Source organism: Hipposideros armiger, unplaced genomic scaffold, assembly GCF_001890085.2.
Source record: "Hipposideros armiger isolate ML-2016 unplaced genomic scaffold, ASM189008v1 scaffold_179, whole genome shotgun sequence".
NCBI classification, from domain to species: domain Eukaryota; kingdom Metazoa; phylum Chordata; class Mammalia; order Chiroptera; family Hipposideridae; genus Hipposideros; species Hipposideros armiger.
The window spans coordinates 332,796-357,877 of NW_017731529.1; the positions used below are offsets into that span (position 1 = coordinate 332,796).

Consider the following 25,082-nt stretch of genomic DNA (forward strand, 5'->3'; position numbering starts at 1 on the left):
ACAGTGAAGTGCAACAAGAGGAAATCTATGAACAGGCAATATGGTGTATATCAAGCAGATTATTAGCAGCTAATGTGGTCCAGGAGGTTAATCGTGGGACAGGAAATAAGGTTATCATGACAAAGACCGTGACCCTGATGGGAAGAACTAGGGTCTGGGGAGAGCACTCATTCTTAGAAAAATGCATGTATCTGATCTGATCAGAACAGGACTGGGGACAAAAGCAATACAATACCTGTGGTTTCTAAGTCTTACCAGCCTTTTAGTTCCACTGCAGTCGTATGAACAGTCATACCAGAATTTTAGAGTTTGTTTTTCATGTCTGTTGACTCGGAACCCAGTCCCCCTGCAGAGTTCCTCCAAGTATTTCTGGGCATTGTGAGGCATCCATATATGTTAAGCAATAAGTTCATTTTCATGTTATGTTGTACTGTTTCCCAAGATCACCTTGTTTCTGCTTTTTTTGTCTGATTCAGCAGTTCTCTAGTTGCTGCCCCCAGGTCCTCAGAGTGTTAAAACCGCCTAGTATAGCTGCCCAACATTGTGTAGACCACATTAGAAAACCGAGTTTCCAGTGGTTTACTTACACCATTCCCTCTCTTCTTAGAACCCATTTGGGTACTGAGTTGAGGGTGGATTTGAGTTAGCAGCCAACAACCATGCTGTATTTCGTTCAAAGACTACCATTCTGGTCAGAGGTTCCTTTACCATGTTTGACCCCTTCTTTTAACATAAGTTCTCTGACAGAAGCCATCATATCTCTTTTATAAATATATTACTGTTGGGTAACCTCCAGTTCTCTTTTCAAGCCCAGAAATGTATAAACATAGCTTTATTTCTTCCCTTGGTCTCCTCTCATCTCTTGCAAAAGGACTTCTGTTTGGTTTGTCCCACTAGCTGGCCAGACATACTTAAAACTTGGTGTTGGAAAAAGACATTTTGTAAGCTGAGCTCTCTGTCAGATCTTGTTCATTTGATTTCAACACACATTTGTTGAGTGTCTTCTTTGGTGCCCGGTACCATGTTTGATTATAAGAATACAAAATTGGATAGTGCTTTTTCAGAGTTCAAAGTTAAATCAGTAAGATGCAAATATACACAGATAAGTGTACGAGGTGTGATCAAACAATACGGTGAACATTTAAATTTTAAAAATGTATTACAGTAAAAGACACATTGTCGTTAATCCCCCTCAAAGTACTCCCCCTGGCTTCACACACACTTATCCCATCATTCTTGCCACTTTCTGAAGCAGTTCTGGAAGTCCTCTTTTGTGAGTGTCTCTAGTTGCGCTGTCGTGGCAGCCTCGATATCCTGAATCATTTTGAGTTTGGGGAAGAGCCAGAAGTTGCATGGTGCCAGATCCAGTAATATAGGGTGGATGTTTTTATTTGACAGAAATCTCTTAACATAAAGTCAGGAGAAAGGAAAATGATATTACAGAAAGAGAGATCAGGAAATTTAAAAGAGGGAAAGCAGAAAAAGGTGTTTTGAGGGAACTGCACAAAGATTGGCATAGTGTTGATGTGGAGTATTTTTGGAGGGGACGCCAAGAACCAGTTTGGAGTGAGATTTTAAAGGGTGTCAAGGGTCATTTTTGTTTTAAAGGAAAGGTAAATGATCTTTTTATTCTCTTTATAGAAAATATTGCAGATTTGTTGTTCTAGATTATACAAGTAGTCAGGAGAGTTAATTGGTAAAAATAGTATGAGTCTTAACATTTTAAATTTTAAATGTTTGTGGTAAATGTCTTTTTTAAAAATTTTTATTTTTGAACATTGTACTTTGAGATAGTTGTAGATTCAGTTGTGAATTGCACATTATGGACTCTCAGAAAGATCCTGTCTACCCTTCATACCATTGACTTTACTCAGATTTCACCAGCTACATGCACTTATTTGTATGTGTGTTTGTGTGTGTGTATTTAGTTCTGCATAATTTTATCCCATGTGTAGATTCATATGAGCATACCACAATCAAATACAGAACAGTTTCATCGCAGGAGTCCCTTGTGCTGCCTAGAGGACCTTTTTGACTTAGTAAGGAGCTTAGACTGTATCCTGTAGGTTGGTGTTTCTCAAAGTGTGGTCTTCAGAGACACAGAATCACCTAACGTGCTTGTTAAATGTGCTGATTCCTACGGTAGAAACATTGAAATAGAATCTCTGTGACTGTGGCCCTGTGACCTACATTAAATAAGCTCCTCAGGTGCTTCTTATACCATACCTGTGAGATGACTTTGAGCTGACATCTGAATGATAGAAGGAAGCCAACCATGCGGAGACCTGAAGCAAGGAAGTCTAGACAAATGCTGTCCACTAGGAGTATAACACAAATCGTATATGTAATTTAAGAAATTCTCGTAGCCACACTAGAAAGTAAAATAAGAAACAAGTGAAATTAATTCTTACAATATATTTTACCTAACTGTATATATTAAAAATATTATTTCAACATGAGATTAATGTAGAAACTCTTAAAATATTTAGCATTCTTTTTTTCTACTAAGTATTCAAAATCCAGTGTATATTTTACACTCACTGTGCATCTCAATTCAGATTAGCCACATTTCAGGTGTCCAAGAGCACACCTGATGAGTTGCTGCCATATGGGGCAGCACAAATCAAGACAGAACGAAGAGCCAGTACAAAGGCCCTAAAGGACATTAATGTAGAGATGTGCATTTAACATCTGGAAGTTGACTTTTTGGCATACTAGAGCTTTGGAATCAGATCAAAACTAGATCTGTCACACACAGTATAATTTTCAGTGATTTGCAGTGAAGACTTATTGGAATCACCTACAGGGCTTTTTCTAACTACATGCTTGTGCTCCAAGATGGCGTGGAAAAATCTTGGGAGAGGGGTAGAAATGGGGAGATGTGTATGGATCTCAGGGACGGGGAGGACATAGGCAGTTACAAAGTTTCTCCATCATTGATTCTGATGTGACCCTTCCCTGCAGTTCTGACTCCTGACATAACCACTGGTGGTTAAAAGGGAGAGGAGGCTAGAAGATGCTAAGGATATGGAGAGGTGAAAAGAGTGCTAAAGAGGTTAGTAAAGGAGGGGCTTCAACAATGAAGAAAGATACATCAAGCTGGAGGAGGTCAAGACATTTGCAAATTAAGATAGTATTGATAATCATTGAGGACAAGGTTGAAGTAGAGTGGTTAGCAGGGCTAAGATGGGTTCTGAAGATGCCAGTGGAGACAGAACTGCTTAGCGACCTGAAGTTCAGAGCTAGATTGACAGCAACAGGGGCACACTGTGCCCCCCACCCCCACCCCAGGCAGAGCTCCTTAAATCCTTCCTTTGAAGTTGTTTGAGGTCCTCTCTTATAGTCCTTATAAGCTGTTGCATTTTAGTTAGTTGTTTGTGTTGTAGATCTCTGTTCTCACCCTGACCACACTATAGAATCACTTGGGGAACTTTTAAAACGTACTCATTCCTAGCACCCTCCCCATCTCAGAATAAGTCAAAATTTCTAGGAGTTGGGCCTTAGGATAACTATTTTTTAAAGCTTCCCACATGATTCTAATGAGCTAGAGTAGAAAACTACTGATATATAGCAGAGTGAGTGCTTCTATGACAGAAAATAAGTTTTATTCATCTTTGTGCCCCCAGAATTTGACTCATTATGTGGCATATGGTTAACTCTCAGTAATGTTTGTTGAATGAATGAAAAATGAAAGAGCTAACAAATGTGGCTGGGAACAAGACAGGAGACTCTTGCAGGTAGCTTAATAAATGATCATTTCCTTTCTTTATAATGAGTAGTTACCAGACAAGTTATTAAATAGACTGCACCTGTTTTGGAATCCTTACCTATTAGTGTGAACTGTTTTTATAAATTGGTCTAAATCACAGTATTGATATAAAATCAATATTAATCAAATATCAAAAATCAATATCAAAATCAAATCAGGTATAAAATAGACTACAAAATTCTAAGGGCTATTCTCTAAGTCTTTGTTTAACTACACATATCACACTATGTGAAATATTGTAGTTAACTGTTCCACTGAGTACAATATACAAGAGAAATTTTTGCATTCAGTATAAGAGATATTTGCCATAAATTTCAAGTAAATAAGTTTCAATTTTCACAAAGTTTACTACAACTCAATATCCTATTATATTTAAATTTTAATGCTGTGGTTATTCAAAACATCCTATTTACAGGAGTATTTATAGCTCTGCATTATGACTCTTTTCAGTCCACTGCAGTAACTGATTTGACTCTTCAGCAGTTGCCTTTTACCACTGTTAGTAACAGATAAAAAGAAATAGACATAAAATGTTCTGCAAAAATAAAATAAGCTGGTAGTCACTAACGTGATACGTCACATGATAGTTAAGTGGAATTTCAATCCCAGACAGAGTTCATAGAGTGCTCCTAACCTAAGAGCTGGCAACTGCTGGGCACCTCAGTAAATGCTCGTTCTCTTCCCTCTGCTTCATGCATAGCTAGTGCTGTGGAAAGGGTTTAGAAAATCAAGTTTGATGTGATACAGTTTAACATTCTAAAATGGAATTAATTTTCCTGCAGATGAAAAGAAGTCAAGAAGTGATAACTAAAAACCATAATCAAGAAGAAATAAATATTCTTCGTTGTTGGAAATGTAGAAAATGCATAGCAACTTCTGGTTGTTTCATGAAGCATCTTGAGAATCAAGTGAATAAGGTAAGTACTGCTCACTCTAATCTTCAAATAGTTTCCTAGGGTAGGAATGCCGTGGGCACCCCCAACCATGCACACATCCCTCCACACCTGACTTGGCTTTTACCTAATGTTACTTGGCCCACTGAAGACATGTCACAGTGGTATTCAGAAGGCCTCCCACCTTCCATTCGTACAATTTATTTTACCTTTAGCTGCTAACATTAACATGACCTTAAAGTTTTAAGTGCAATATCATAGACACACAAGATTAAATACAATAACAATCCATGTTTCTTTTATCCCCACCATGAGTGAACCTTAGTCATCACCACACAGTGAAATTCAAGACTCTATCAAGAAATGGAAAACCTGTTATGTAGTATTTTTTAGTATTCAGTATGGGCCTAGAAAAGAAATTCCGTGTATAATTTAAAAGTCAGTAGGAATGCCTGAATAATATTCCAAAGCGTTTAACAAAATGCTTTTTTATTTAACAAAAATAAAATCCCTGACCTTCTCTAAGAACAGTATGAAAGCGGCAATATCAAAGAGGTGCCATGGATTACTATCCATGGATTTTACAGGGGATTCTCAATTTAGCAGAGAGAGTGGCTGTAATCACCTAGTATTGTTTTCTTCCCCTTCTTAGAGAGACACTCCATTTTGTTGTTGTTGTTGTGGTGTGTTTTGTTTTATTTTGCCTTGACCACATTTGATCATGGTTATTTCCTCTGTGCTCTAACATCTTCATATTCTCCGAGGCCTTTTGTGTTTTCTGTGAAATGTCTTTTTTTGTTCTCTGTTTTTCTATTAGATAGTTTTGTTTTGATTTCTGGAAGTTCTTTATGTATTGTAAATACTAATTCCTTGTTGGTTATTGTATTGCAAATACCTTTTGCTAGTTTATATGACTTGTATTTCACTGTGGTATTTTTTTTTTTAAGTTTTTTATTGGGGAATTGGGGGAGGGAACACGACTGGGGAATTGGGGAAGGGGAACAAACAAGTTGCTGTCATTTTGTTCTTCAGTCTAGTTGTGGAGGATGTTGCTTCACTGGCCCAAGTTGGCACCATCATTGCGCTCTTCCCGGGCGAGGCAGATCAGTCGCTGGCTTCTGGACGGCCGCTCACTGCGGCTGCTGGCCGCTCACACTGGCTGCTGGCTACACACGGTAGCCCATGGCAACCCACTGCCACAGGGGCTGCAGCCTAAGCCGTCGCCGGCGACTCACGGCAGCCCAGCTCCAGGTTGAGCTGTTGTTCAGCATCTTAGCTGAAGAGGGCAGTGTCACTGGCCCTCATATGTGGGATCCGAACCAGGGCTCTCTGGCATCCCAAGCCAGTTCTTAACCATCGCGCCACTCGGCCGGCCCCACTGTGGTATCTTTTGATGAACGGAAGTTCATAATGTAGATGAATTTATTAATCATCTCCTTTATGTTCTGTACTTTTTGTTAAGAAATTTTTCTGTACCCTGAGGGAAGATTTTTTTTTTCTTTCCATGGAATGCCAAAGCTGAGATAGGCAATATTCCTTCTGTGTTCTGAGTAGCAGTTTTATTTCTCATTCACTCTTAGGCTCAGATTACAACCCAGCTTTTTGTAGGGGGTCCCCCTGAGGGTCTCCCTACCCTAAGCAAACCCTGTACTTTGTCTCCTGTCTTCCACAGCCATGCACACATAAAATGGATCTCAGAACAACATATTAGTTCAGGAAACTGGGGAAACAGTATGCACAGCTGTTGGCTCCAGGACCACAATTCTTTATCCCTGACCAATGCCCGGAAATGAAAGTCTCACACTCTGGCCCTCACACCTCCCAAAAGTAGGACCTGGACACTGGGATCACTGTAACTTTTGCTGCAGAATCACAAAGTACATCTGAAACCAAGCTTGCTAGAGGAAACAGCAGAAATGCCGTCCTCACTGCTGCTTTTCTACTATTGAGCAGGTGTATCAGCTTAGGGAAAGCTGGGTCATTCGTGGAACTTGAGCTGAAAGGAAATCTGGGATATTGGAGCTTTAGTTTTCCAGCCGCTGGCATGTAGTAAAGCATGTGACAGGGAATTTAGATCAGAATTTTGAAACAATCTATAATGTCTACAGGGAGAAAGGGGGGCTCCTACCCCACCTTCAGGCCTGAGATACATGAAATGTGGGCAAAAACCAAAATCAAAAGCCAAATAACAGAAACCCTAAAAACATAGAAATAAAATAACAGAAATGGTCTCCATTTGTGAAGTCAGGGGCGGTGGGAGAATGGTGACCTCAATTTTAGTTTTTCAGTCAGTTTTAATAGACTTTGGACAAGTCAAGTTTATGTAGCCTAAAGAACATTTAAAGTAGCGATTTTGGGGAGGCTGCTGGTTCCACGGGTATGGAATTCAAACCAGAGATCTGAACTAAGTGGGAGATCTGAACATACAGGTGGTGAGCGAGGCTGTGAGAGCAGATGAGATCACCATGCAGATTGTGAATGAAGTGAGAAGAAGAGGGCCCAGATATGTTTAAAGGATAGAAAGGAAAAAAGAACCTCACAAAATGGGAGGAAGATAAGACTAAAAAGCAGGGCACAGTGTTAGTGAAAATCAAGGAACACCTCCCAGGGGAGGATCAGTTAGTAGTATTGATCGGCGTGGGGCACGTGCGAGACCCACCCTGCCCTCCATGTGCCCGTGGTACATTGCACAGTTCTAGGGGTGCTAGTCTGGGAAGGCGCCTGCCTGGATTTGCACCGAGTTGGCATACAGACGGTATGGCCATGTGTGGGGAACCTGAATGAGAACCGAAAGTGCTTTGTTTTTAGCAAAGAGGAGATTATTGGCCAGCGTTCACTGTAGGGTGAGAGTTGTAGGGGCAGGTACCAGATTCCAGTGAGTTGAGGAAAATGAAAATTGAGGAATGGTCCAAACTTAGCTATATAAAATATTATAATTATTCAGCTATGACTCTTTCCATTACCAGGCTGTGAAGTGTTTCATCTTTGTAACACCATTGCCAAAACTGTGGTGGCTATAAATATGATTGATGATTGTCGAATTGATTATGGCGTATCTACTTCCTCCTTCACCTCTTTGGATAGATATTGTGCTCATTGTCTCTCTGGCTTTATTATCCTGGCAGTATCTTTCCTTCAGTGGCTATAATATTGAAATAAATTGTAGTTTTATTAATTATTACATTTTAAGTAATTTTATGTTCCTTTTTCTTAGTGTCAACATATATTACATAGCTTACCACTGAATTGTGTCCCCCTGTTCCCAAATGCATATATTGAAGTCCTAACCCCCTATATGACTATATCTGGAGGTAGGAGGTAGGTTTAGGCAGTAATTAAAGTTAAATGAAGTAATAAGAATGGGGCCTCAATCTGATAAGAGGCTGTGGCCTTATAAGAAGGGGAAGATACTGCTCTTTCTCTCAATCTCTCTCTCTCTCTCTCAATACCTCTCTCTCTCTCTCTCTCTCTCTCTCTCTCTCTCTCCTCTCTCACTCACACACACACTCACACACACTCACTCACTCACTCACTCACTCCCACTCCCCATGTGAGATGTGAGGACACAGTGAGAAGGCAGCCATCTGCAGGCTAAGAAGAGAGCCCTCACCAGTACCTGGACATTCTGGCACTTTTATCTCAGACTTCTAGCCTCCAGAACTGTGAGGAATTTACTCCTATGTCTGTTGTCAAAGCCACGCCGTTTATGGCATTCTAATTTGGCAGACTGAGCTGACTAAAACACAGCAGGTCCTGTAATAGGCACTGGAAATTCAAAGAATGGCAGAAGAGAGATGTTCAGCCCTTGTGAAGCTTTAGAATAGTGCTCAATCATAAATATTAAATTTTTAGCTGCCTAAGTGTCAAAAGTGGAATATATAGGACGTCATAAGAATAGGATACAGACAGGATTGGACCTCGTTGTGAGGAGCAGGCTTTTCTGAGGAACTGACTGATGTGGAGATAAGGTGGACAAGTATTGAGGGCAGTACAGGAGGGAGAACATTCCACGCTTTGGGATCAGCAAAGGGATCAAAGGCCCTGTGAGGGAGAGAATGTATCCCTGGAACTAGATTTCCATGATTGGAGTTCAGAGAGCAACAGGGAGTTTGGCAAGATTTCAGGCTAGGAAGATGGGTACTGGTTAAATCACTTATTGTTTTATAAGCCAAATTGAGGACTTTGATTATTATTCTAAGAGCTGGGAAGTCACTGAAAAGGAGTAACATTGTTGAAATTTTGGCTGTATTGTGAAGAGTGAATTAGGAAGGTAGTAAGAATGGATGCAGGGAGACTGTCTGCACTTAAGTGAGGCTTTCAGTTTTTTTTTCCTTCATCCTGACCTTCTGAATAAAAAGATTTCACCCTTGAAGTACATTCTCAAAGTACAAATAGAAAAACCAGGCAGTGTAATAGAATTTGGTTCTGTTACATTTGTAACACTTCCAACATTTAATTAATAATGCTAATGCAAATGACATTTTTGTTACCTGATCTTTTTCCTCTACTGTTTATAGCTGCAGTTTAAATAATACAGTTGACCCACTTTTAACGAATTAGCTAAGGGAATGTTAATTGCTAACATTGGAAATGTTATGTGTTAAACATTTCAAAACATTATATAATAATATTAAATTGTCAACTTTTTACATTTAACCTCTTCTGCTTAAAAACCTTAAATATCATCAAATGATAGTAATGTATGCAATACATTTGTAATTTTAAAATTAAATGAAGTTCTTGTACACAGCAACTGAAAACATTCTCCATTCTCAAAAAAAAAAAAAATAACAATGCGTTAGCTCCACCTGCTGCTTGGACAAATTATTTCATTTATGAAATATTTTGTCAACATTTTATGCCAGCATTAAATGAAATTGTTAGTTACTTGTCTCTTCCCTTCCTCCTCCCCCCACATGATAAATTTGAGACATAAAAAGTTGTCTAGTAAGGATTTTTTAAATCCTAATACAGTTTTTGTAATTTTCAGTTTAAGTTTTTTCCCCAAGGAGATAACCTGTTGTGCCACTACTTTAAAGGCTTTAAATTCCTCAAATCAGATTGCTTCCAGTTGACTCATCTTAAAATACACCCATTAGAACTTGTTTTATCACATATATTTGTGTGATTTTTTAAAGTGACTGTACACTTATACACTTAATAGCTTGAAATATCCTATTTTATGTAAAAAATTATATTGGAAGTAAATGTCAATATCATTTTTTCCCCCCTAAGGGGTTGTATTTGAAAATACAGGTGAAGTAGTTGGCAGCCTCATTTAGATTTGAGGCTCCTGTGTTTACCCTGGTGTTTCTTTGTCGTATTTAAGTTTTCAGAAAAGAAAACAAAATACTATACACTTTTTTAAAATTATTTTTTGTGAAATACACATTTTTTAGAATTAGTTTCAGCTGTACAACACAGTGCAATAGCTATACTTTTTACCCCTTGAGGTGACAACCCCCTTCCCCCAATCCGCTGCCCCACTTCCCCCCCGAATATCATACATATCTATTACAATTCCCTTGACTCCACTCCCACACTATACTCCATGTCCCGTGACTATGTATATATAATACTATACACTCTTAACTCAGTCCTTATGCTCCTCTCACCTGCATCAGTTGCTGTAACTCATTTTCCTCTTTTTGTTGACATGAAAGTATGCTTCAACTTTTAACAATCTAGAGAAAAATGTGTGCTTGCTTTATATTAATAGTTCTCAAATGAAGGAAATTGGGATGGGGTCACATATCAGAATCAACTGTGGAATTTCTTCTCAAGCTACCTTCCCTCTGTAGAAGTCAGTGTATTGTTTTTGGTTAATTTAAAAATAAGTTATGTCCCAGGTTTTTGTTTGTTACGTAAGCTTAGGAAAGAATAGTAGTATCATGCCTTAAAACATACATGGGATAAAGATGTAAGAAAGTTGATTGCCCTAAAAATGATAGTATTTATTTGGTATAGGAAGCTTAGAGACTTGAGGACATGAGTTCTGAAGCGAGACTTCCTGGATGGAAATCCTTCCTATGTGACCTTGGCCAAGTGATATATAAGTTACTTAATTTTTCTTGTTTCAGTTTCCTTATCTGTAAAATAGTAAAACCCCTCAACAGTGCCTGGGCATAGTAATCACAATACAAATGTTTGTTACCTTGTAAAAATAAGAATTAAGTACATTGTAAAACTTCCTTCACCTACCTGAAACTATGACTCTGATATTTATTCTCATAGGAATGTTCGTAAAGCATTTCTAGAATTTATAGTAGACAGTGGTGCCTTAGCATCATGATCAGTTTTATGTGATTAAATATTAAGATCACTTTCTATGCTTAAATGAAATAATGGAATATGCACAATGAAATAATAGATTGAGGAAATAAGTGTAAGGTATTAGTCCTTACACATAGTCCACATAGTCCTTGTGATATAAGTAAGTTTCTTCACTTCCTTTGTATGGTCCAGTAATCACTCAGTATTGATAGGTTGATTGCCATTAACTTACTCTCACATTAATATTCTATTATTCTTTGTACCAATATAGAAATATTTATTTATTTAACTCACACATAGACACAACCTTGAAAAGTCAGGAAAAAAATAAGTAACAAAGTAAAGATGACTGTATTTATTTGTTAATTTTAGTTTGTATTCCCTGAGGGCCTTTAAAGAATTCATTAGAGTTACATTAATCTGCATTAAATGTCAGCCCCTAATGGAGGGCTAATGTATTATGCCTATGGCGAGTATTCTAGTCTTCAAAAATTTTATCTATACCTCCAATTGTTTCCGAGGCAAAGTATTTGGGTAAAGCTATACTGCTTATTTTTGTGTCACTTCCAATCAATTTCCCCAGGTTCTTTAAAAAATAGAGTTGTATAGTCCATTTAAATTTGTTATAATGGATCTTGGCTCATATAAAACCAAATTGTTAAGAATTCAGATTTTTAAATGAATGTTTTCCTAAGAATATAGAAAGGAAAAACAAGCACACTTTTATCAATGCACATTTTTGGCAGTTTTCAGTAGTTTGGAGAAAATGCAAACTACAGGGCCTAGGGAAAGTGAACGATAATGATTGCAGTAAAAAATATGGAGTGCCAAAAAATTTACACATTTTAAGAGATGTTATCTATGTATTACTTTTCAAAGTTGAATTGAATTACGGTAGAAATGTGTAGTATGATGTTTGCTCAAAAGATGGCGTTAATCAAATGAATGCTAGCATCATTCATTGTATTACAATTTTAATACAGTTTATTCCTTCCTTAAAATGTATATACATTTTTTTGGCACTCTCTATGTAAAATTTTATATAGGATAGGCATTTTTGTCATTTCCCAAGCGTTTATTAAGTACCTATTATATTTTGGGCGCTGTCTTGTGATCTGAGGGTACAAAGAGGACTAAGATAGTGCATGCCCATGGAGCTTTCCAGTTAAAATTTTAGGATTTTTCAAGTGTTTCTTGATCACTTTTCTTTAAGGATATTTTTATTAATTTTTTTAAAATCAGTTTTATTATGGTATAATTTACATGTGATGAAATGCACATTTTAATAAGTTTTGACAAATGTATGCATACTCATGTACCCGCCACTGTTATCAAGATGTACAAAATTCAGTCTTTTCTAGTTTCTTATAAATGTAATCATATTTTATGTTTGGCTTTTTATGCTCAGCATGATGTTTTTGAGATTGATTCATGCTGTTGAATATATTAGTAGCTCATTCCTTTTTATTACTGAGTATTGTGTGGATCCCATAGTTGTTGATGGACATTAGGGTGTTTGTAGTTTTGAGCTATAGCAAAGTTGCTATTTGCTTAAAAATCTTTATGTAGACATATATTATTATTTTTCTTGATTCTTACTAGGAATTGCTCTATCTCATAGTAAGCGTGGGCATAACTTTTTTAAGAAACTGACAAACTCTTTTCTAAAATGACTATACCATTTGCATTCCTACCAGGAATGTAGGAGCGTGTGAATTGTTCTGTGTCTTCTTTGTCAGTGCTGATATGTCCAGTTCTTTTTTCTTTGGTCTATCCTTGAGAATGTTCCATGAGCACTTAAGAATATGTGTATTCTGTCATTTTGGAATATAACGATCTAAAGATATTGATTAAGTCCATTTAGTCTAATGTATCATTTAAGGTCGATATTTCCTTACTGACTTTCTGTTTGGATGTTCTATTCATTGCTGTCAAGAGGGTAATCATGTATTTGTCAGTTTTTTCCTTTAAGTCTATTAGTAATTGCATTATATGTTTTGGTACTCCTGGATTTGGTGCATATATATTGATAAGTGTTATGTATTTTTTATGAATTGCCCCCTTTATTATTATAAAACATTCATCTTTGTCTCTTGTGACCTTTTTTCACCTTTCCGATTTTATCAGTTGTAATGGTAAGAGCATGTCTAATAGCATACGCCAGCACTGCCAGAATCGATATTTTATTTTTATTTGAATCAATTTTTAAATAATTGTTTTTTAATTTTACAAGCATAATTTAATATATTGTCCCATTAAAACAATTATGGTAACGTTGAACTCTGATCCTGGGGAAGAGTAGGTGGGCAGGAGCCTCACCCTCCCCTCTCCTTCTCAGTCAAGACTTTTCTGTCATTTCATAGAAAGACATTTCGTAGACTCGGAAGAGACCTTAGCAGTTACCTAGCAGCATTCTTAACAGGTGAAGAAATGGAGAGCAGAGAGGTAAAGCAATTGGCCTAAGGTCACATAGGTAGGAAAGAGCCACATCTCTCTCCACTGGCTGCCGTGCATTTTTCTGAATTGGTGGGAAGCCATACTGTGTCAACTATAATCACATTTATTTCTACAAATCTACTTCAAACAGCCAAAATTGCCTCTCTTGAAATTTTTGTTCTTATACAGCTAAAGTTTAGTGGGGCTTTTCCAGCTGCCTACTCAATTGCCTTTCCTTGCCATCCTCTTGCACTTTTATTGAGCATCTTGATAAAAAATATAGGAACTCTCATTCTGGCATTGGTAGAATCCAGATAAAATCAGAGATTGAAAGCCGAGAAGGTTGTCATGCATGGCACTGTTTTTTCTTACACACAGAAAAAAAGGATAAGGCATTGGATTTATCCATTAAGTAATTTACTGCTGAATTTTAAATTTAATTGATGAACTCAGTGAAATGGAAACTCTTTTTTAAAATTCACAGGTGATTATTCCTTAATTTTTCTTTTTTGTCTTTGTGGGTTTGCTTTTGGAGATGGGACTAAGGGCAGTGTGTATTTACCTCATACCTGAAATTGAATTTATATTTTTGTGTTTTACTCAAATATGAGATTTGTGAAATAAATTCTGAACTGGTAATAACTAATATGCATTTTGATATAACAGGATAGATGTGATTCAGATGATGATCAGAATATTTGTCATGTGTGGCACATGAATATAGAAGCCCTTCCAGAATGGATAAACTGCCTAATACAAAAAGTAAGTTCATAGTTTCAGAGTAAAATTAGGCATATGGTACCGTCAGAATGTCTTTGTCTTTGTAGAGTTCTTTTTCTTGGATGCATTATTTCAAGAGACATGAAAGGATGTGCATGCAAGTCTTGATTACTCTCACTGGCTGCTTCATTATTACTGGAGTGCTTTTCAGGTCCTCTCCTACCTCAGACTTTACTCTTGGTATTTCCCCTTGTTTCAAAGCTCTTCCCACAGGTATTCACCTACTCCCTCATTTCCATGGGTCTTTACTCTCAATGAAGCATTGTCTGGCCAACCTACCAACTGCCCCTCCCCACTATTACCACTTTTCACACTTCCTTTCTTCCTTCTCTGCTTTATATACCTATCTATATTTTACACACACACTCACACACACACACACATACACACACACACACTATAAGTAATATATAATGCTTGTAAATATGCATAAGTACATATTACATAAATAAATGTGTATTATTATACATATACACACATATACATATATACATGGTTTACAGATCGTGTTGTCTAGCTCTCCTACTATAATATAAACTCCATGAGCCCAGAGGTTTTTATATTTTGTCCATTATTGTACCTCCAGCATCTAGAACAGTGTCAGTTGAGTGAATAAAATATTCTGTATGTTATTCATGTATGCACACACAGAAAATAAACTGGATAATTAATTACTTAATTCGCACAATAAAAATCAAAATACCACACTTTAAGGATCCTTAATGAAATATAAGAGCAAGAAATCACCTTGCTAACAGTATAGTATTATTTGTCACAATTCAAAACACTTTAAGTCTCAGAAAACTGTAAGTAATAGATTTTTAGAAAAATATAGTTGTCTTTCTCCACTGATTAGCTTAACTTTTTTGTTTAACAATAACAGTTGCTATTTCTTGTATCCATTCTCACATGTAATGATTTCCTGGGAAAATGCCAGTGCACTGCTTATAAGTAATCTGAACTTTACAAAATTATTAGGACATGACAGATATTCCATTATCTCTGTTGGAAAGATAATTTTAAGCCAATTTATTATTAATTTCGAATCTGAGTATAGAAAATACACTATCTGATGTATGCAACCATTATCTTTTGGTCATATGTAAAAAGACAGGAAGAGCTTTATTCTGTTGGTTGGATAAAGTCCCTTCCCACAGTGCTTGGTATGCAAGAAGTGTATCAAAACAGACACTTTTCTGTGAGATTTTACTTGCAAATTAAGCTTTGTAGACTGATTTGCTTCCTGGTTCCAGTGTATTTTTCTTTTCATTAGTTCACACTGTATCCATATTCAACTTATTGTTTAAAAGACTCTTTTAGAATTTTTAGGAGTGTTGTTTAGATGGGCATGATGTACAATATGTTATTCTAGATTTTGGAGTTGCTTATCACTATTTATTGGAAAGCTTGTTTCTATTTACTGTTCTGCCTACTAATCAGAAAACAGAAAACTAGTTAGCCTTTTCTGTAGCATCGAAAACTTTCATGTGGTTGGTTTACAAAGAAAAACAACTCACATTCTTTTTTATTATTTTACAATGAAAACATTATCTTTATTTTCCTTTAATACCTGTAGGCCCAGTGGACAGTTGGAAAACTGAATTGCCCTTTTTGTGGGGCCCGTTTAGGAGGCTTTAATTTTGTCAGCACTCCAAAATGTTCCTGTGGCCAGCTTACAGCTGTGCATCTCTCCAAGAGCCGGACTGATTATCAGCCAGCACAGGCAGGCCGACTAATGAGACCATCGCTGAAATACTTGTCGCATCCTAGAGTTCGGTCAGGTTGTGACACAGAAACTCTGCTGACAGGTGGCGCCTCCAAAAACAGAAGTCAAGGGCTTTTAAACATGGCTCAAAATAATAATGGCCCTGGAAGATTAACAGAAGCACTCTGCCTGGAGGTACGGTCTACATATTTCGAGATGAAGAACGAAAAACTGCTCTTCAAAGCATCTGATCCGAAATACCAGCTTTTTGTTCCCCAGCTTGTGACTGGCAGATGCACCACAAGAGCTTTTCATAGAAAATCCCATAGTTTGGATCTGAACATCAGTGAGAAACTGACTTTATTACCCACTTTATATGAAATCCATAGTAAGACTACTGCCTATCCCAGGCTAAATGAAATACAGCCTGTTGACCTTTCGGACTCGCCTTTAGAGTCTATTAAAAATAGCTGTTCCTTTCAGATTTCATCAAATTTTGATCCTAATATGCTGCTGCAAAGATTTTCAGTGGCTCCCCGGGAGACCCAGACACAAAGAGGAGGAGAATTTCAGTGTGGCCTAGAAGCTTCTGCAGTGTGCTCTGACCACGCTAGTGCTAACAACCTGGCTTTCCTGATGGACCTGCCCTCAGCTGGCAGGAGCAGGCTGGAGGCCTCGGACCAGGAAGAGCACCTTTCCCCGCTGGACTTCCTGCGCTCAGGCAGCTTCTCCCTGGGTGCCATTAATCAGAGGCTCAGTAAGAGAGAAAGGAGCAAGTTGAAGAATCTGAGAAGGAAACAACGAAGGCATGAAAGATGGCTGCAGAAGCAGGTAATTTTTAAAAGAGTTTACTAAAAATTCCGTATTATCAATGTTGGGGTCTAGGGACAGGAGCTAACATTGAATACTTATAAAAATTTGGTTGTAATGGTTTTTGAAATGACATTTCTGTCTAGGTGAACTTAATTATAATGTATTATAATTGGCATGTTTAACCCTGTCTCTGTGCTCACACATATTTAGAAAATATCTTTTAGTGAAGTTTTCCCCAATTCTGTTAATATTTTAGAGGAACAGTAATCTCATGATACTGAAACTAGATTGTCATATACATTTTAGATTTATTCAAGTTGGGATTTTATTTCAGGTTAATTTGAAGCATAAAAGTTTGTCTACTTAAATCTACTTGTAACCTAGTGACATTCATTCACTTTCATCAGATTTGGCTTAAAATGGATATTTTTAAGCAGCCTTATTTAATTATGTGCCACATGATTCGGGTGTGGTTAACTGTGTTAAATTGTGACCTTTACTGTAATTTTACAAGAGGGAGTGATTCTCTGTGGTTTAAATTTCCCTAGCCATGCTGATATGTTTAAGGGTGGGGTGTGTGAAGGGACTGAACAATGAATGTTAGGTGCTGAGGAAAGCCGGTTAAGCCAATGGATGAGGTGCTTATGAAAACTTGGAAGTTTGAGGACTCGTGTGTTTCTCTATAAACTTTATTTTTGCAAATTTCCTTTATTATTTACTTGTTCACAAAAGATAGTTGTCCTTATTAACTAGTACGTTGAATATTAACAGTGTTCTCAGAGCTAAAATGTAAAAAGCTGCAACTTTACATAATAGTTCATTCCTTTAAAAACAGTTAAGCAAACCCATTAATTGCTTATGATCCTGAATAAAATAAAATTACTGCCTTGAGTGCTTTAGTAAGGTTAGGTATTTCTCATCTTTCGGTTAGATAGTATAATAGGTATAATAGGTAATTGTTTATCACACTTTTGACTCGTTGCTGACAAGAACATTCCAGTTCGGTTTATTTGCAAGTAATGGTGTAATGTAACTTCAAGTAGAATGTATAAATGAATATATTTTAGCACTTTTATAATATAATTTATAGTTTAATTATTGAAGCTGTACAACTCAAAAATTTTATTGAAATTTTTACCTGAACCTGGATAACATATATGTTATGGCAAATGAATATTCAGATGAGATCGGGTGCCTTCAGGGTGGTATAGCTTTAGACAATACATAGATGATGCATTATAGAATCATACACTTGAAACCTATGTAATTTTACTAACCAAGGTAACCCCAATCAATTTAATAAAAATTAAAAAAAAGAGAATTTGCAACTCTAGAATGCTATAAAATAAAATTAGCAGGAATAAAAAGAATATTCAGAAAGAATACCTTTAAAACAATGTGAAGGGCTCCAAAATATTCTCTAAGAAATAGAAATTTAAAAGAAGAATGAGAATATACTTGCTCTGTGTTTATTTATATATATGTATATATATATACATATATATATAAATAAATGTGTGTATATATGCAAATAACATCTTTGCAATTTTAAAAATGTGTTTATTCTTGGGTTATTTCTGAAAATCTCAGCTATATCATTAATCATTTTTCAGCATGGGAACACTGTTTTACACAGTTTAGAGCAAAGCAGAATCACATTGGGAACATTTTTGTGTGTGTGTGTGAAGTTACTTGTATTCATTCACACACATGTGTTTTAACTAATCCGCTCAGCTAACTGACACCTAGGACAGGCCATTACACAGAATGACACGGCAGGATCCCAATAGGTTTGATAGGTTGCACAGGAGCTACAGGCAAACAAATGTCCAATGTCTCCTTAGCAAAGAAAATGTAAAAGTGTGTAGCAACATAGAAATAACAAGACTTAGGGATATGATTGCACATCATGATTTGAACCAGAAAGAAGGAAAAATAATTTTTAATAATCAGTCTTGTTAACTCAAGCAAAAATATAATTCCTAGGAAGAGTTAATATTTGAGATAAATTAATGGCTTACTCAGCTCACTCCATTTTAATAAAGATTAGTTAATTCTGTAAGCATTTCTCTATTATCTCTATTATCTGTTTGGTATGCCATGCCTTTGTGTAATTTCAGTACAGATCCTGTCTTTTATTTTATTTTTTTAATGTGGAAGATAAGCATACAAGATATAAAGAAAAAGTTGTTGTTATTGATGACTTTTTTTTTAAGTTTAAAATGGTTCGTTGGGAAATCAAGATTTCTGACTTTCATTTGACATTTTTAATGCTATTTTGTGCAAACTATACATATTTCTGAGGCAGATACCATTATAGAAAATGTTAATGATGCTACAAAACTTTTATTTAAATATTTGAAACTTAGGAATATAAATGAGATTGATATTGAAGCAGAAAATACAGCCAGTTTTCAGTTTTTGTTCAGCATTTCTTAATTGAACGTCTACTTTGAGAAAAGACAGTGCTAACCTACATTCAGCCAGCAAGCCTTTTTTTTTTATTCAGCATAGTATTTTTGGTTTTGTTTTGTTTTGTTTTTAATTTGCATGCAATAAAATTGATCTAGTCTTTGCATACAGCTCTATGATTTACACATGTGTAGATTCATATAACAACCACCATGATGGGGATATAGACAGTTCCATCACCACCAGAATCTCTCTTGTGCCTTTATAATTGTGCCTTGATTAACTCTTTGTAATCACACCCTTGTCCCTTCCTAATCCCTGAAAATCACTGGTCTGTTCTCCATTACCTTAGTTTTGTCTTTTTGATAATGTTATAAAATAATATAATGTTATAAAATTAGAGTCATGTAGTATATAACCTTTAGAGACTGGCTTCTTTTACCCAGCACGTTTGCCTGTGAGATTCACCTATATAGTTCCTTTTTATTGCTCAATAGTATTTCATTGTATGAATGAACCACCTGTTGGTGGGTTGTTCCAGGTTTTGACAATTATGAAAAGAGCTGTTATAAATATTCATGCACAGGTTTTTGTGTGAACCTGTTTTCTTTTTTCTAGGGTAAATACTCAGGAGTGGGATTGCTGGATCATATGGTAAGTGTACATTTAACTTTATAAAAAACTGTCCAATCGTTTTCTAGAATGGCTATACTATTTTGCATTCCAAGCAGCAATGTACGAGTTCCATTTGCTGTGCAAACACCTGGTAGTCTCAATATTTTTTTTGTCATTTAGTAGATAATGTAATGGTATCACATTGTAATTTTCATTTTTCTTTCCCTAATAATATTGAACACTTTTATGTGATAATTTTTCCATTTGTATACTTTAGTGAAGTATCTGTTCAAATCTTTTGGTCATTTTTTAATTGAATTGTGTTCTTCATATTTAGTTCTAAAAGATCTTTATTTATTTTGGGTATAAATCCTTCATTGGATATGTGATTTGCAAATATTTTCTCCCAGTCTGTGGCTTGTCTTTTTATTTTCTTAGCAATTTTCTTTTTCTGTGGAGCAAACATGTTTAATTTTGATGAAGTCTAATTTCTCAGTTTTTTTTTTCTTTTTATGGATCATGCTTTTGGGGTCATATCTAAAAACTCTTTGCCTAACCCTAGGTAATGAATATTTCTCCTGTGGTTTCTTCTAAAAGTTATATAGTTTTAAGTTTTATATTGAGTAGTATGATTCATTTTGAGTTAATTTTTTTAATAGGATGTGAGGTTTAGCTCAAGGTCCTTTGTTTTGCATAGATATGCTTGATTTTTCCCGCAGCATTTGTTGAAATCACTAGTCTTTCTTCACTGAAATGCTTTTGCAGCTTTTTCAAAGATCAGGTGGCTATATATGTGTGGGTCTGTTTTGGGAATCTATTTTGTTTATTTTTGTGCCTCTCCCTTTGCCAATAGTCCTTTTTCTTAGTTATTGTAGCATTGTAGTAAGTCATCAAATAGGGTACTGTGATGCCTCCAACGTTATTGTTCTTTTCCAGGAATATTTTAGTTATTCTATTTATTTTGCCTTTCCACATAAAATTTAGAATCAACCTGTTTATATTTATAAAAAATCCTGCTGCGATTTTTATTGTAATTATGTTAAATCTCTGTAGATCAACTGGGGGAGAACTGAAATCTTACTGTTGGTTTTCCTAGTCCATGAATATGATATGTCTCCCTTTTTATTTAGGTCTTTGATTTATTTTATCAATATTTTGCAGTTTCTTCATTTGGAACCTATGCATTCTTTGTTAGATTTATACCTAACTATTTTCTTTTTGATGTTAGTTTTAATTAAAAAAAATTTTGGTTACCATTGTATATTGCTAATGTACAGAAATACAATTAATTTTTATTTTGACATTGTATCTGATGATGTTGGGAGAATGCAGATCTTTGACTTTTTTATACCAGATTTATCCCTAAGTATTCATATTTTTAGACTGTTGATAAATGGTATTGTTTTAATAAATTTTAATTTCCAATTGTTCATTGATAATATATAGAAGTACACTTGATTATTGTTTGTTGACCCTATATCCTACAATCTTTCTAATCTCACCTATTAGGAATAGTAGTTTCTTAGTAGATTCCATTGTATTTTTTATTTAGATGATCATATTGTCTGCAGATAAAGACAGCCTTACTTCTTGCTTTCCAATATGGATTTTTTTTTCTTTTTTGTATTATTGAGTTAACTATAACATCCAGTACCATTTTGAGTAGAAGCAGTGAGAGCAGACATCTTTGTCCTTTTTTTGATGTTAGGAGGAAAGCATTGTCTTTCACCATTAAGTATGCTATGTTAGTTTAAAGTTTTTTCTAGATGCTCTTTACCAGGTTGAGGAAGTTTCCTCTATTCCTAGTTTGCTGATAGTTTTATCATGAGTGGATGTCGAATTTTGTCAAATGCTTTTCCTGCATCAATTGATATGATCATGTATTTTCAATGTTAATATTGTTTATCAAATATTGAGCCAGTCTTTCATTTCCGCAATAAACACCACTTTATTATGTTGTATTTTTATTTCTTTATATTGCTAGATAACTATTTGCCAATGTTTTTAGAAGGCTTCTATTTTGTTTCTTTTGCTTCTGTACTTGAAGGATATTGGCCTGAAGTTTTCTCTATTTTTGTACTATCTTTAATTTTGATATCAGGGCAGTGCTGCCCTTATGAAATGAGTTAGGAAGTATTCTTTCCTTCTCTATTTTCTGGGAAATATTATGGAGAAGTAGTGTTATTTTTTCCTAAATATTTGGAAATGAACTATCTGGGCTTGAAGATTTCTTTTTTGAAACATTTTTCACTATGAATTTAATTTATTGAATAGTTATAGGACAATTCAGGTGATCTGTTTCATATTGAGTGAGTTTTGGTAGTTTGTTGTTTTCAACAAAGTGTCTAAGTTTTTGAAATTATGTGTGTAGGTTTCATAGTATTCCTTTATTATACTGTTAATGTCTGTTGGTTCTGTAATGCTATCCCCTTCTCAATCCTGATAATGACAATTAGTATCCTCCCCCACCCGTCTCTCTTTCTTTTTACTTTGCTAGAGATTTATCAATTTTATTGATCTTTCTAAAGAATCAGCTTTGGGTTTCAATTATTTTTCTTATTGTTTTCTATTTTCTTAGTCATTGATTTCGGCTCTGATCTTTATTATTTACTTATCCTGTTTGCTTTGACTTTATTTTCCTTTCCCTTATAAACTTTTTTTATGGTAGAAACTTACATTAGTAATTGGAAATCTTTCCTTTTTTTCATCTAAGAATTTAATACTATAAATTTCCTTTAATTACTGTATTATCTGCATTCTTTGACTTTTATATTGTATTTTCACTGTTGTTCAGTTCAAATTATTTTCTAATTTTCTTTGAGACTTCCTTTGGCCTATGTAGTTTTTTTAGGTGGTTTGTATAATCATGGAAAAAGCTGAAATATCTGCATTTAGAGGAAATTAATAACAAATTTGTCCTGGCACAAAATATTGTCTTCTGTGGATTGAGAGAAAGTAAAGCTGCCACTAGTATGGTTGCGTAATATTTTTAAATAGTTCTATTTAAATAGCAGTTCATTCTACTGTGTTTATGTTTCTTAACATTGGGCCTATTTAATATGAATAAAAGAAAATGTCTCGTTAGAGTCCACAGGAAGCTATTGTGAAAAGAGAGAATTAACCTTATATTTTGTGGAGTACTGTGCATGAGAATATAAAATAATCGACCAAAGATCATTGTTTGTAATAAATCACTAAACCATTTACACTGATTTTATTACACTGTTCGCAGTAAACTAAATGAGTTAAGACTGCTTGTAGTATTACAAGGGAGTGATTTAGGCACTGGGGAGAATAGAGGCCGATAAATTACATTAAAGACCTTATTTATGTTTATATAGAAAAGGTATATATTTTTCCACAAAAGCTCTAAGTTTCATTTTCATGGATTTGTACATAGAGATCATTTTTAATTTTTCACAAATTTTAATGGAGTCCATTTAATCTTTTATCACTTGTTTCATCATCACACAAAATCGTATTTCAGATATATATTTGGTTGTGTTTTTAAAAGAGGATGTTATGTGCTTCTGAATTATAATAGTAACATACATATTGAACAACTGTTCCCCATTCATTCTCTTCCTCCAGCAGAAACATTAATGGTTTATTGAAATAAAAAACCTCAGTAATGAAAATACGACAATTTAATTAGATGACACAGATTTTACTGGTTTTATTAAAAACAGAAACATAATTATGAAATGGTCTTTTAGAAAAGACAATAGATTGAAATAACATTAGACCTTCAGTCATATATTGAGACATATCATTGTTTATTTCTCACTCTACTTTGTGCCAGATTATTGTTTCAGGTTAAGTTTGTCAATCTCTTCATTTTATTAATGCAAAAATATTTAGGTCTTGCTCAGTAGGTTGATACTTCTAATTTGCTTCTACCTCCCAGGAAGTCACCATCCAGTAAGATAAGATATAAATATTCAGTCAGTTTAAATAAACTAAATGTCTTAATTTTGTTTTCCTGTTATTTCAAATTGATTCCAAAATATAGATAAATTATAAGTGGAGCAAAATTACATGGAGTTGATAATGCCTTTACCTTAAGTAATTGTATAGATCTAAATTTTCTAATGCTTAGCAAAATACTCTGTACACAATACGTGGGTGATCAGAAATTTTTTAAACAGGTTTTTTTGTTGTTTTGTTTTAATTTTAGAATACTATTAGATTTATAGAAAAGTTGTGAAGCTAGTACAGGTAGTTCCCATATGCCACACACCCAGTTTCCGCTATTATTGAGATCTTACATAAGTGTGGTACATTGGTCACAATCAACCAGTATTGATACATTATCATTAATTAAAGTTCATACGTTATTCAAATTTCCTTATTTTTTGTCTAATATTCTTTTTCCAGGGTACCATATTACATTACATTTAGTTGTCACTTCTCATTAGGCTCCTCTTGGCTTTGACAGTTCCTCAGACTTCCCCAGTTTTTTTTTTTGTTGTTTTTTTGTTTTTAAAGATTTTTTATTGGGGAATTGGGGGGATGGGAACAGCGCTTGGGAATTGGGGGAAGGGGAACAGACAAGCTGCTGCCATCCTGTTCTTCAGTCCAGTTGTGGAGGACGTCGCTCCACTGGCCCAAGTTGGCACCATCATTGCGCTCTTCCCGGGCAAGGCAGATCAGTCGCCGGCTTCTGGACAGCCGCTCACTGCAGCTGCTGGCCGCTCACGCTGGCTGCTGGCTACACACAGTAGCCCATGGCAACCCACTGCCACAGGGACTGCAGCCTACGCCGTCGCCAGCGACTCAGGGCAGCCCAGCTCCAGGTCGAGCTGCCGCTCAGCATCTCAGCTGTGGAGGGCAGTGTCACTGGCCCTCATATGTGGGATCCGAACCGGGGCCCTCTGGCGTCCCAAGCCAGTTCCCAACCATCGCGCCACTCGGCCGGCCCCAGACTTCCCCAGTTTTTGATGACCTTAACAGTTTTGAGGAATACTGGTTAGGTATTTGTAGAATGTTCCTCAGTTGAGGTTGTCTGATGTTTTTTTCATGATTAGATTGGGGTTATGGTTTGTGTAATGGATCTGCAAGACTAACCCACATTCGGTGATTCACTAAGAGGACTCATAGGACTCAGCCTGTAGTCATACTCGCAAATATGTTTTATTACAGTGTAAGGATACAAACTAACATCTGCAAAGGGAAAAAAGTTCATGGGGCAAAGTCTGAAAGAAACCAGGCACAAGCTTTCAAGACTGCTCTCTCCATTTACTGACTGAGTTACATAGAATGAACATAATTCCTCCTGCAATATGTGTTGATAACACATGTGCAATGTTTGCACCAGGAAAGCTCACAAGAGACCCAGTGCCCAGCCCATGGTTTTTATCGGGGGCTGGTCATGTAGACCCTGCTG

The 25,082-nt window shown here is 35.7% G+C and overlaps 1 protein-coding gene across 4 annotated transcripts in view; it reads left to right on the forward strand.

Annotated features, from left to right (window-relative positions):
* Positions 1 to 25,082, forward strand: part of RNF180 (ring finger protein 180) — a 139,838-nt gene that overhangs the window by 21,886 nt on the left and 92,870 nt on the right. For 3 of the 4 annotated variants that reach the window (XM_019652433.1, XM_019652435.1, XM_019652434.1), the window contains exons 2-5: positions 4,552 to 4,686; positions 14,038 to 14,133; positions 15,728 to 16,687; positions 19,700 to 19,735. In XM_019652433.1, the coding sequence (XP_019507978.1) occupies positions 4,552 to 4,686; positions 14,038 to 14,133; positions 15,728 to 16,687; positions 19,700 to 19,735 (1,227 nt within the window). Of the gene's footprint in view, positions 1 to 4,551; positions 4,687 to 13,313; positions 13,381 to 14,037; positions 14,134 to 15,727; positions 16,688 to 19,699; positions 19,736 to 25,082 lie in introns of those variants that run through there. The other variant, XM_019652437.1, reaches the window with a different exon arrangement.